This window comes from Macrobrachium nipponense, chromosome 8 (assembly GCF_015104395.2).
Source record: "Macrobrachium nipponense isolate FS-2020 chromosome 8, ASM1510439v2, whole genome shotgun sequence".
NCBI classification, from domain to species: Eukaryota; Metazoa; Arthropoda; class Malacostraca; order Decapoda; family Palaemonidae; genus Macrobrachium; species Macrobrachium nipponense.
This window is the reverse complement of record NC_087203.1, coordinates 2353725-2368808: the sequence shown is the minus strand read 5'-3', so window position 1 is coordinate 2368808 and position 15084 is coordinate 2353725. Positions and strand designations below refer to the sequence as shown.

The 15084-nt window shown below is 35.1% G+C and overlaps 1 protein-coding gene across 1 annotated transcript in view; it reads left to right on the top strand.

Moving 5' to 3' along the window:
- LOC135223343 (reelin-like) overlaps positions 1-15084 on the top strand; it is a 484942-nt gene that overhangs the window by 324924 nt on the left and 144934 nt on the right. Inside the window, 3 exon segments of the mRNA XM_064261806.1 lie at positions 6865-7088; positions 11693-11837; positions 12040-12227. Of these exon segments, the coding sequence (XP_064117876.1) occupies positions 6865-7088; positions 11693-11837; positions 12040-12227 (557 nt within the window).

Here is a 15084-nt window from a genome sequence, read left to right as displayed (position 1 = left end):
ACTGGTGAAAAAAAAAGAAAACACTCATAAAAATTCTAAATACAAAAAATTATTATCAAACTGAAAATTTACAAGTAAAATTCACATTCTCAGGGAAATTTACTATTACTTGAAAACAACACAAAGTTTAATTAATTCTTTAATTAATCATTTAGTGAAATTAAATCAAAATTGATTTTTCACAAAAATAAAGAAATTAAACTATTCAAGTAAAATTCAAAGTGGTAAGTAACAAATAAAATTTGAAAATTAACTCACAGGTGTCAAACAACTAGAAAACTTGAAAAGAATTCTACGTAAATGCAAAGTAATTCACAGGTGTTGAACTCAATTGAATATGCAATGATTAATTAATGAAAACATTTAAGTTTATCAAATAGTGAATGTAAATGCAAAAACACTAAGAAAACATTAATCACACAGAACATATTTATAAAAAACACCTCAATAAGAAAAGTGAATAAATGCACACAAAAAAATCATTAAATAAGAAAAATGGATAAATGCAAAAAAAAATAATAATAAATAAACAACACCAAAATGTGAAAAATGGTAAAAATTTCCCTTGGAATAACTCAAGTACTTTCAGTATTTCAAGTACTTTTTATGTTTAAGTTTAGGGCACTGAACTTATCAAAAAAACTCTTGCCTTGGTATACCAATTTTTGAAGGCCTTTTTCGAAATCACCAATGAACACTTGCACACGAGGCACCTGTTACACACTTTTACAATGCCTGTTCAGATTCTACAATTAAACACTAGGCAATATTAGATTAATCTAAGAAATATAAAATTTATGAGTGAACGACAACTAAATATAAAATCTACAATAAAAGATATGATTAGGGAATTTCCTTGAACGAAATAAATGTCGTCATATCCTTGAGTGACATCACAAATCTTTCCATTTCAAATTTAAAGTACTTACGAGCCAACCAATTTTCTTTTGACAAATCTACAATAAAAGATATGATTATAGAATTTTCTTGAACGAAATAAATGTCGTCATATCCGGAGTGACATCACGAATCTTTCCATTTCAAATTTAAAGTACTTACGAGCCAACAAATTCTCCTTTGACAAATTCAGAAATATAAGAGTTAATTGACCAGTAACATTAAATAGTTTTCAACAAAAAAAAAACATTTCTAACTACTTATATGAAATGAAACGTATCAGACAAATGTGAAACGTTTTAGGCAGAATCCTTCTAGAACGATCCTACGAAAGATGATGCAACTTTACAGAGATTTGGTGAAATCCTGAATGGTGTCTCGACAAAGAAACACAAGTCCGAAACAAGTCATGTATGTCGTGTGCCAAAACAAAACGGAAAACGCGAGTTCCTCTTATCTCAAGTGATGACAGTAATTTCCTGCTTCAAACAGACAATGCTAATTTCTCTCTCTGTTCACATTCTACGTTATTCCTTTAATTTAAAATTACGTTTTTGTGAATTCTGAATATACATTATTAGAACATACTAATCCTAAGCAAACTGTAAGCAAATCAATATCGAATCTGAAAATGTTACAAACACTTTTACAACATTTCATAGTTACTGAGAGGAGATATGCACTGCGAAAAGCAACAGCATAAATATATATATATATATATATATATCTATATATATATATATATATATATATATATATATATATATATAGATATATATATATATATACACACACACAGCACATTCATGTTACACATCGTCCGCAACTCTGTTAGTGTTCTGCATTACATACTATCTTTATGAAACCTACATATGCTATAGAATAGGGAATATTAGTTATTCTCCCGTGAATTGTCCAGAAAAGGCTGTTTTTATTCTTTTTTTATATGAAAAGGTATATAATAAAAGCAAAAAGTATACTTGAGATTCCCAGTTATAATAGTAGTTGAACCCTAATATAAGTGTGAGGCCCACTTCTAATTTCACAAATCTGGCACAGAACTCTCCTAAATTTTTCCAGGTTGAAATTCTTGATTTTCTTATTCTGTCGACTCTTGCCTTTGAACCGGTGGGATTCCGTGAATGACCGGTAACCCTGCTATGACCTGGGGAGACTCACATCGGGCCGTCGTCGCTCTTCACCAACGCCACCCAACGATTTGTTGATAAACCCTAAGACTGATTAAGGCTTCCTATAAAAGACCACCGATGTTCAGAGATTTTCGCTTATTTTTTGTTCAGAAATAAGGACTGCAACAAAAAATCAATAAATAAATAAAACGTACTGAATGCTATAGACGCCATCCAGATAGGTATTGGTGCTATTTCATTATTTGAAAATAATGAAAAAGAAATGTAATTAAAAACATCAAAGGAGTTGTTTCCTTGTCACTACGTTGTTCAGGCATTTCGAGCGCTGCATGAATAAACAAAATTTTTAGCATTATCAGTTCTTCACGTTAATCCATACACACTCGAACGTAGAGAGAGAGAGAGAGAGAGAGAGGATGTATGCATTCTCAATGAAAATCTGACATAACCACCAACATCAGCCACAAACTGAATAAAATAATCTAACAATATCTTCAAGCCTTGAGCTGCTAACTATTGATGAACAATGAACTTAAGAAATATAATCAGGACATAGTACGTATACGCCATTTAAGTGATGGTACCAGAAACCATACGTGTGACTTGTTTTGGGAAACAAAAGGAGGTGCAGCTCACCGAAGAAGTCCTATATGTCAAATTTTCAAGTCTCCGGGGATTTGTTGAGTCCTGCACTTCTCCCTTACCATGATCAGCCGTAGGGAATTCTGGACAAATCTCCGGACGATCTCCCAACTCATGTGATCTCCAAATAGTAATGGGTCGGGGTGAAAGTTGTGAGAGAGGTAAAGGGATGGGTAGGGGGTGACCTCTTAAGAACAGAAACAATCTATTCAGAGTAAATTTGTGCAACCTAAAAATGAACTAATACTCTTTGTAATTCAAATGATATTCTTGTCCTCAAACAGTAGAAGTTGCTCAATTGTTGCAGTAATGTAGTTCGCAAAAATGATCGAATGGCTCTTCCGGCGTTTGAGAATTTAGATCTTTGTGCCGGAAATTTTTAAAGTGTAAAATCGTCATTATCGCCAATGCTGTGCAGCGCAAAGGCCCTCTGTTCAACTGAAATTCCACCACTTAGGTTTTTCCTGAGGTTGATCTTCCACAATCTCGACTTCTCTCAAGCTTGCTGCCATCTGGGTGTTCATGCAAAATTTCAATATGGCAGCATTTATTCGATTTCTGACACTGAGTAAATCATTGGTGAAATAAACACATTAATTATCATTCATTATTCAGATAATGTCTTCCTGAGTAGAAGAGTTATTTGAAGATATCACCAGAACTCCTACTACTATATTTGCTAATGTGATAAAGATGGCATACAAAATGGCTGCCATGGAACATTTTGCTTGATAACTTTGCAACTAAGAAAGGTAGAGACATGAAATTTTTATCTGTCCCTACATACATAAGGTCAAAGAATCTGTTTTTAGCATTTCTATTGACCTATCATCAATATTACATCTTGGAAAGGGACCACATAATGCTACTGAAAAGTATACAAGCACAAGGCTGTAATGGAGAATAATAAAAAAGTATCTTATCAATGTTCAAGTACTGTCTCAATGTCTCTTTTTAAGCCCAAAATGGACGCAAGGGTCATCTTTAAAATTTCATTCAGTTGTATGTGAAGCATCATTTGCAAGATTTTAGTTACAACTGAACTGACTGATGCTTCTCCCCCTGGTTGGCAGGGTGCTGGAATACCGAAATGCTGGTCCCATGAAAAGAGGTAGTAGCCATAGTTGCTGAAGGGTTGTGATCGATGTTGTCCATGACCGCAGTGGTACCATTTCTGAAGACAGATGGACAGACTACACCATCTTCCACATACTTGGTGACAGTGGCATCTCCCAGTCGGGCTGATATCTCCAGCACCCTGTCATAGGAAATGCCCATGCTATGACCATGAAGCATTTCTACTAGGTTTCCCTTCCTGGCTTTGGCATAGATAGCCATGCCCATGAACACTGGACAAGGAGTTTACCTATCGTTTGAGTGTTGATGTACACCTGCTCCTTCCTTCTGTTTTGAGAATCAGTAGTACTGCAGGAGCTGAGCAATAGCCAGATCTGACTTTGATGAGCCAAACCTTACCTGTAACTTTATGTCTGCCCCAAGTTCGACCATACTAGTGATCTGGAGCAGACTTTGAGATATGGCATTATTGATGCATCCTTAACCAAAGGTGCTCTCAAACCTAGATAGATGATGCAGAATATGCTTTGTCAGTATATTTGTTGCTTTAGCAATCACAATTATATCTGAGTAGTCAGATGCCTGAGATAGGGATAAAGCTACATTTTTCTGCAAGGAAAGTAGCACACTTCTTCCTTTCATATGTTCTTCTAATTCAGGGATATCTGTTAACATTTTGTCCTTTAATCATGTTGTATTTGCAGTGGGTGAGGCAATGACCAATTGTTCCAGGCGCTGCTGGTATAATTGGGATACGTACACAAGAGGAAGTATGGCAGGACCATCCAAACTCAAGCTGGTTTCAATGATATAATTAACTAGCTCTGATAGACCAGTGATATACATCTGGTTTTTCACTGTGACATTGTTCTTTTTCAATATTTCTAAGATGGGACCTCTTCCTATTGTAATTGCTAGGGAGACATATAAGATGGTATTTCAGCTCTTGTGCAATTGCATCACCTTTACCTAGTTTCACCAATAATTTACCATCATCAAGTGTGTGAGCACATTCATGTAGTCTCCTGTTGAAATTCATGGTCATTGATTGTTGAAGATCTATACAGGTGCCACATTTTCACACAAAAAATGCATGCTTCATGCTTCATTGTCATGACTCATTAGACACTGATTAGCATGCTTTTCGTGTGGTTCACTACCTTCAACTGTAGATCTTCACTTCCTTGCACGATCAAATTTTGCATTATTTAACATGACCCTACAGCTCTTATGGTGTTTTGCCATGTTTTGTTGCAGTGTTGCCTCTTTGCCACTACCTTCATCCAGCCTTGAAGGGTCAAAGTGAAGTTAGACCTTCACTTTTCTTGTCTTCCTGGCAAACACATTTACTTGCCATTATAAGATCTTGACTAAGGGCAAGGGCTATCCTTTTACCACCCTAATCTGATTTGCACATTGATGTATGGGATACAACTAGGTTCAATCACCCTACACCTAACCCAATCATAAATCCAGGGCATTTAAGTCCTGTGTGATCTGTACACCAACTAGGTAAGTACTTACATGAACAAGCCATGTAGAGCCCCACTTACTCTTGGCTCGGCTCTCTCACTCTTGCACCTTCTGTCAATTCAGGCACAGCTACCTAAATAGGTCTACCAACTATATCTATACTTTCTAACAGATAATTGATATGGGGCTACTAGACAGCATTTGGGACACTAAACTATACCAAAGCAAAGCTAGGTACAGCGTGAGTAAAGAAAGACTAGCTAACACTGAACCCCATGCTGTGAAACCACTAATGTGCCCTAGTTGTGCACTGACATTTTACTCTTTTAAACTAAAACTAAAGATAATATCACTACCCAAATTATATATAGACTTGCAAACTATTATTACTGAACAGGAAGACATTTTTCCACGCCCACTGAATCCTGAGACATAATTATTTAAGGCTTTCAGCTGCCGTATTGGAGGCCATCTTTCTTTAACAGAAATACATTTTACTTTTGCTTGGTGACTCTGCCTAAAATGTACATAACCAAAACAAATTCTAAGGGGAAACCCAGTAATTTCCACAATATGGCCTATGGAGAAGATATGTACCAGATTTCATGCTTGCATCATTAACTAAACTATTTTAGTGGAAAAATTATTCGATCTGCTGCACTACTCCCAGTGGTTGTGCTTCTAAGGAACATACATGTTCAAGCCATCGCCATCTCCCATTTTTCATTTTCTTACCAACATGAAACTTCCATAATTTCCCTTGCCGTATCATTCTCTCCTGCCATCTTAATACTCTTCTTAAAGGTTTATTTTCAATTCCATGCAATTTTGTACGCAGTTTCATTGCATGAGCATGCTTCATGGTCACGAAGCAGTTCAGACAGTATTAGATGTATGTATGATTTCATTTTCATATGTATTTCAGACAACTAACTGGTTTCCAAATTTTATTCAGCTTAATTATTATTCAGTGACCTTTATTAATTATTGTACTAGTTTTGCAACTCATGAGAGCTCAAGTATTTTCTACTAAGTATTTCCAGTTTCTACCGTTACTCCAATTTAAACCGTCTCTTCCATCTCTGACCACTTTTTTTATCATAAAATCTATATTAATAAGAAACCGTCAAGATGAAATACTGCAATTGCACTAAACAGAACCCCGTCAGAATGAAATTCGTATTCGAGAAATTCTAATTTTACAAGGAAAATCAAATGAACCGATGCTACTGATGTTGTGAGGATTTCAAGTGTATCAACATTGACAGATCTTCGTGAAGAAGGTCTTTCACATAACTACCTAAAGGATACCCGTCGATAATATTGCTAACCGTACTTTCATGTGTGTGTGTGTGTGTGTGTATGTGTGTGTATAAGTGCAGAATTTCATTGCATAAAAGATACCACCCCTGATTTGCTGAATTGGTATTAACATATTTACTGATTAACCAATGACCAGAGCAAATTTAAATTTTGTTTTTTCTGAATTACTTGTTAACTAGATTGTTCACTATGTCCTTACCAGTGTGTCTTGTATTCATAATTATTTTACATTAATTTTCCATAGAACATTTTGACCTTTGCAAAATTCTATGGAGACTGCTTCTTATTCTTTTGCCCCAAGGCCGGTGCGATTCCGCTGGATTCAAGGCCACTACCAGGGTAAAGAAAAAGCTGTGCCATGGGGTATCGACAATGTCTATATCGGACCTTCATGCCCCCATCATTGTAGTGGCCACGGCTACTGTGTCAACGGTGACCGGTGCTTCTGTGACGATCGTTTTGAAGGGCAGGTGGACTGTGCTCTCAGTGAACAACTGCCACAGACTCTTCATGAGGGATTTGAGGGTAAGCGTCAAGGTGGGACATCAGCTGAAATAGATAACCTTTCTAAAAACATGATTTCGTATCTTGTGTTTTCTGACGTGGAAAATATCCTCCACACAATATTTCAGTCTATATTTAGATAGCAATCTGTACATATAAATATTCTTTATAAAAATACTCAAGTACAGAGTATATATATATTCTTTATATATATATAATACGTATATAGATTATTATATATATATATATATATTATATATAATATTATATATAGATATATATAGATAGATAATTTATTTATATATATATCGAGCTACAAATGTCCATTAATATCTAATTCGCTCTACCTCGGAATTAATATATTTTCATATATGTTAAACCGAAGGGGAATATTTCTTTTTAGGAGATAATAGAATTGCCGGCCGACGGGCACAAACCATCGACATCTTCAATTCCGTCAGCCGGCAATTCTATTATCGCCTAAAAAAATTCCCCTTCGGTTAAACATATATGAAAATATATTAATTCCGAGGTAGAGCGGAATTAGATATCCAAGGACATTTGTACTCGATATATGTTTGAATCACGGAATGTGAAATGCATATATATATTATATATATCTTATGTATCTATTCTATATGTATATATAATATGGTATATATATATATTAATTCCTAGGTAGAGCGAATTAGATATTAAAGGACATTTGTAGCTCGATATATGTATATGAATCACGGTAATGTGAAATGACTTTTATATATATATATATATATATATATATATATATATATATATATATATATATATATATATATATATATCATCTATTGTGTCTTGTTACGGCATAGCTTTATAAGATGTGATTTCAAAAAAAGAAAAAAAAAAAAGTGGGGGCACGGGTTTCTGTATTGTTTAAAGTTTGTTTTCACTCAGGTCAAATGCAGATTTTGTCATAAATTTTTTATCAGTTTTATGTTTCCTGTAGATGATGATTTGTTTATGAGGAAAGATTTGATGGATTTCTGATACAATATCATTTTAAAGAAAAACAGAATCAGATGAGGACAAGTTTAGATAAAAATGTACGTATTTCAGGTTTTCAGTGCTAAAAAGATAAAAAACAGCAATGGACTAAAGAACTTAATATACTTTATCTGAATAAAAAGAAAATAGATATAGTTGGACAGGTCGAGAAGGAAATATTATACAACAGTTTAGTTTTAATACAGCAATGTCATTTTATGCTAACAAATTTAATAATCAATTTACTGAAAAGAAACAGTGCTTCAATTTTTTAATGTAGCTAAAAACTATCTTACTGAACCGACTTTACACTGTAAAGATTTGCCTACGATTTGCTACACACATGATAAGCTTTGAAATGGTTGATAAGCAACAAGAGCACGCCAGTTATGAAAACATGACGTTTCCCTCCGAAATGGAAATTATCCAGTTTTGAAAAATTTGTTTCCATCCAAATAGGTAGATCATGGGAATTGACCAGTTTTGCAAAATTCACATTTTCCTCCAAATAGCACAGGAATTAGCCGGTTTTGAAAACTTTACATTTTCCTCCAAGAAGGTAGATCATGGGAATTAACTGCTTTTGAAAACATGACATTTTCCTCCAAATAGGGAGAGCATGAGAAATAACCAATTTTGAAAATGGGATATTTTCGTTAGATCATGGGAATTAGTCAGTTTTGAATACATGACATTTTCATACAAATATGTAGATCATGAGAATTAGCCAGGTTTTAAAATCATGACATTTTCCTCCAAGTAGGTAGATCATGGGAATTGGCCAGTTTTGAAAATTTACATTTTCCTGCAAAATGTAGATCATGGGAATTAGCCTATTTTGAAAACATGACTTTTCCCCCAAATAGGTAGATCATGGTAATCAGCCAGTTTTGAAAACATATTTTCCCCTGAGTAGGTAGATCATGGGGATTAGCCATTTTTTAAAACATGACATATTAGATTATGGGAATAAGCCAATTTTTAAATCATAACATATTCCTCCAAATAGGTAGATCATGGGAATTAGCCACTTTTGAAAAAATGACATTTTCTCCCAAATAGGTACATCATGGGAAATAGCTTTAAAAACTTGACGTTTCCCTCTAAAGAAATAGATAAAGGGAAATAAGTACTTTTGAAAACATACATTTTACTCCAAAAAGGTATATCATGTGAATCAGCCAGTTTTGAAAATATAACATTTTCTTCCAAATAAGTAGTACATCATGGGAATTAACCAGTTTTGAAAATTTTATATTTCCCTTCAAACAGGTACATCAGGGAAATTAACCAGCTTTGAACACATAACATTTTACTTTTAAGAGGTAGAACATTGGAAGTATCCAATTTCGAACACAACATTTTGCTACAAATAGGTAGATTTTGGTAATTAGACAGTTTTCAAAACCTGACATTTTCCTAAAAGTGTAAATCAAGGAATTATCCTGTTTTTGAAAATTTTATTTTCCTCCAAATAGGTAGATCATGCAATTTACCCAATTCTGAAAACATGACATTTTCCTCCAAATAGGTAGATCATGGAAATTAGCCTTTTAAAAACATATTTTCCTCCAAATAGGTAGATAATGGGAATTAACCAGCTGTAGAACATGACATTTTCCTCCAAATCAGTAGGTCATGAAAATTATCCTCTTTTGAAAAATTGACATTTTCTCCAAATAGGTAGGTCATGGGAATTAGTCAGTTTTGAAAACATGAAAATTTCATGCAGATAAGTAGATCGTGGGAATGAGCTAGTTTTGAAAAATCGACATTTTTCTGCCAATAAGTAGATCATGTGATTAGCCAGTTTGAAAACATGACATTTTCCTCCAAATAGGTTGATCATGGGGAGTAGCCTGTTAAGAAAATTTCCCATTTTCTCCAAATAGGTAGGGAATGGGAATTAGCCTGCTTTGAAAATATGAAATTTTCATTCAAATGAGGTAGGGCATGCAAATTATAGTTTTTTTAAACATAACATCTTCCTCTAAATAGCCAATTTTGAAAACATGATATATTCCTCCAAATAGGTAGATCATGGGAATTAGCCAGTTTTGAAAGCACTATATTTTCCCTCAAATAGGTAGATCATGGAAATTAGCCCATTTTGAAACATGACATTTTCCCTGAAATATGTGGATCATAGGAATTGGCCAGTTTTGAAAAATTTCACATTTTCCTGCAAATAGGTAGATCATAGTAATTGGCCTGTTTTAAAAACATGACATTCTCCTCCAAATAGGTAGATCATAGGAATTAACCAGTTTTTATATCAGAAAATTTTTCCTCCAAATAAGTAGATAATGGGAATTAGCTAGTTTTGAAAACATGACATTTTCCTCTAAAAAGATTGATATTTGGAATTAGCCAGTTTTGAAAATACAACATTTTCCTCCAAATAGAGAGATAATGGGAATTAGCCTGTTTGGAAAACATGACATTTTCCTCCAAATAGGTAGATTATGTAGATTAGCCAGTTTTGTAAACGACATTTTCATGCACATAGGTAATTCATAGGAAGTAGCCAGATTTGAAAAATTGACATTTTCCACCAAATAAGTAGGTCATGGGAATTGGCCAGTTTCGAAAACGTGACATTTTCTCCAAAAGGTAGATTTTTAAATTACCCAATTTCTAAAACATGACATTTTACTCTAAAGAGGCAAATCATGGGAATTAGCCAGTTCATAAAAACAAGATATTTTCATCCAATTACGTAGATTATGGGGATTAGCCAGTTTTGAAAACGATATTTCCCTGTAAATAGGTAGATCATGGGAATTAGCCAATTTTTTAAACATCACATGTTCCTCCAAATAGGTAAAGAATGGAAAATAGCCAATTTTGAAAACATGACATTATCCTTCAAATAGGTAGATCAGAGGATGTAGTAGGTTGGCGTATAGCCGTGTAAGTTGTTATTCCTTGCAAACGCGTCAAAAACGTTGGGCGGGTAACTATACTTGCTTTACTGATTACACGTAACTGCTAACATTCTGCATTTCGGAGCAAATATCAAAATCTTTTGATTCGGTTGCCCACCACACATTTCCTCGCGACACTTGCATCAACCTCCAGGAATTCATTGTAGTAAATAATTGAGTTTCATGTGGATGTTTGGTTACGGTCGGATTTTCAACATTTCGAAAATGTAGCTACACAGATAAGAAGGCATCACATGAGATTGCGGCTCAGTGGTAAAGACAGCAACACACGTCAATCAAACTCTACAGGTAGCCTATTATGGGTCAATTAACGATATCTAGCAATTATTCATTTGAGACGGAAGTGGTGTTGAAAAAAGTTGTTCAAGTTGGTAAGATAACAAGATATTCCCGCACAGAATTAAAATGAGTAATCATAGGCTCTGTCTAAATTTTTGCATATTCTTCTAAAGCAAATAACGTTGTTCATCAAAAGAGATAACGAGCTGTTTGAGTTAATTCATCGTTGAAGCTAAGGACAGTGCCGTAAAGGAAAAGGAGATATATCTGTCGTACTAGTAATCAGTATCTGCCTTTGAAACGGCTGTGGTGTACGGAGAAAGTTATTAATCTTACCTCATTTTCAGTAAAGCCGTCCTGTTGTTCTCTTATTAGGAAATTCACTCAGTGACCAGTTTGAAGTCTGGTCAGGCGCTGAAATATCCAGATTCTGTGGAGTTTTGACTGATGACGCTTTGGTATTCAACCAGCAAGGAGAAAGAATGCTCATGACCACCAATCTAGATCTATCACAAGGAAGGTTCGTTCATGGATTGCAGTCTATTTCCTATCTTTGCTTTAAACATCGTTCAAACATTTATTTTGTATTTTTATATATTTATCTTCATAACAATTGATCAGGACACTGATTACGGATTTCAAAAGACAGATAATTGGAAATGACTGATTAGAACATCAGTGTGACTGTAACTAGGCTAAATAATTTTTTCTCTTATCGACAGCTTTGTTCAGTTTTACATCCGTTTTGGCTGCCTTCCGGATGACATGGCCACTGAAGATGGACCGGTGTTGCTGCAATTTTCTACAGACGGTGGGATTTCTTGGACTTTATTGGCTGAGTTGGGGCGGAATCCTAGACAGCAGCTTCAAGGCATTCCCCACACGAAGTACATCACCCTCGCTCTGCCTGGTAAGGAACGTTTTTCATTCTCTTGATTAATCAATCTATCCTGGCCAATCTGCCATATTTTTTTCTTGGATGTAGGAACTAGGAATTGACTATTATTATTCTTTATTATATTTTTGCCTTTCTGCCTTCGCTGGATATTCCCAACCTTGTAGCTTGCTCCAAATTTCTTTGTGTCATTACTAGTCTTGGAGGATCCCGTATGCACTGAGATGTACCCTAAATTTGACTTCAGATCTTGTTTAAGGGTTGTTTGGACAAAAAAAAAAAAAGAATAAATAAAAACTTGGTCACATGTTCCACAACTGGCCTGTTTTCCGCCATTTTGAAATCCAAGATGCTGCCTGAGAAAAATGATAAAAGTCAATAAATGACCAGAATATACTCAATATGCATATCGTTTCAAAGGTCTTGGATAGGAGAATACAAAATAGGAGGATACGAGTATTATCACATCTATCTGTTTTATTTATTATTATTTTTTTTGTCTGTCTATGAGTTTATATTTGTGTAGTTTGTCGATCTATCTTACAGATAATTTTTCTTCTTTTCAGACTAACGATTAGCAATATATTTCTAGGCCTTGGTGGTTTTCATATGGCGAAAGTAATAATATCTTGCATTGTAATTATCTTGAAGACAGTGGTGTGGAACATGACATGAGATCACACAGAATGAAATATTTGGCCCAAAGATAGTCCAGAGTATTTTCAAGGGCAGCCATTATCCGCGTGCTCTAAAAGGATTATCTCTAATTGCCGAAGTTGTGCATCAACTTCTCTGGAAACAATTCCTTCAACAACAGGGTGACTCTCAAAATCTCACCAAACTCTTTTCAGAAATAGGACTGCTACAAGTTTATTGTAATGGAAAAAATTCAAGAGTCTCAGAGTATCCTTGGAAAATGTCAGAAACTTCTTTGTGACATAATATGTACCCACATTTGATGAATTTGTTGCAGAAGGAGAAGATCATATGACATCTTCAAATATTGGAGTACATTTCTAACCCACCTGTTCCCTCTGCTAAGAGGCCTGACTCGTTCAGAAAGAGAAGGAAACTGGGAAATCCATTTGTCCGCTGTTCTTTAGTTTTGACAAGACACACTATTCACGATGGTGAACAGTATTTTATGCAGACTGTTTGCAGCTGCCACACAAATTTCCTTCAATCCATGCAGTTTTTTAAGGGCCATTTTGTTGTGAAAGATTCTACTCATAAATTCAGTAGTGTCCCAATGGACCAAGCGCTTGAGCAGATGTACTATAAACCTGCTAAAGGCCATGGGGGCATTGTAGAACTTATAAGAAGGAAAGAGTCAGTAGCTCAGCGTGATCTAACTAAGCAAGAAAAATCCCTGATATCGGCCTTTCTTCGTGAGATTTGTGGCCTGAATGATGATGAGTGTTCTTTGCATCACGAGTTTTCAGCAGCCACAACCAAGCGTGATGAGATTTGCATTCAGAAAATGCTTGCATATATTCAGGCAAGTGAAAACCCTTTTGATCTGTTAAACAACAAACAGATGAGAAATCTTGTCACTGGAAAAGAGGCTAGTGATGAGGAAAGGAAGTACCTTTTGAACTGTATTAGTCTTGGACAGCAAGCATACAATGTTTAAAGATAAAGAAAAGAGTCTGTTTGATCCAATTAAAAAGACGAGTAAGAAGCATAACATATGCAAGGATTCCCCTGCTGATATACAGAAAGACACAAATAATGCCCTCCAAATTATTGATATTGCTAGAGTCAGAGGCTATGATATCTCACAGCTTCTGGCTATATGAAATAACATTCACCTTGTATTACCTAATTAAAGATGGCTATTTGCGAAAGTCCCTCAAATCAAGCTTACACATGTCATTGAAAAAAAAAGACTTAAAGAACTTGCTCCACAGAAAGTATCCTTCTCAGACACTACTCATCCAACAGCTATTGTCTTTGATTTCATGGCATGTGCTAGAAAATTATCAGTGACACAGCTGAAGCTGAAAACATTTGGTGATAAGGCAGCTCACTTGTGGAAAGCATTTTCTTGCAAGTCAGCCACTTGCAAACGAATTGATGTTTTCTTTGATATTTATGACCAAGGTAGTTTTTATATAAAAGACTGTTAAAGAATGAGGAAAAGAAAAGTTTATCCGAGAGAGGTATCTATCAATCACTTCCAGTAGATATGGAAAGGTTCTGGTCATCTATCAAAAATAAGGAAATGCTGTAAGAATTTTTCATCAAGTGGTTACTGAGAAAGTGACTCAAGGAACAGAAAGTACGTCCATACCTATATACCTTGTAGGTTCTCATGAAGGTGACTTGTGTAAGTGTCTAAGAATCAGCTCTCAAATTGTTGTGGATGTACTGACACTTCATCGTCAACAAAAGGAGGCTGATGTTACATATCAAACATGCCATTTGCGCAGAATTATTCAAGAGAGTCATAGTGGCTTCACCAGATACAGATGTTTCAGTAAGTCTACTGTACCACTTCAGCCAAAATCTGGAAATTCAGTGGTCTAGAGGAGCTATGTGTCCTTTGTGGACAAGCCAACACCAAAAGGGCATTGCCAGTCCATGATTTAGTACTGATAATGTCAAGAGTACTAGTTTCTGTACTTCCAGCTGTCCATGCACTTAGTGGTTGTGACACGACAAGCAAGGTTTCCACGAAACTTGCTGTATTCAATGTAGTAGAGCAAGGTGGAATAGAGTTAATCAAGGATTTTGGAAAAAATAAGGAACTTTCTCATGATATGGAAATCAAAGTAGAGCAGTTTCTTGCCCGAGCCATTGGTAGAGTCATCAGCATTAAAAACAACTTTGAAAGACTTGCTCCAACTTCAAGTAGTATACAGCTTCATAT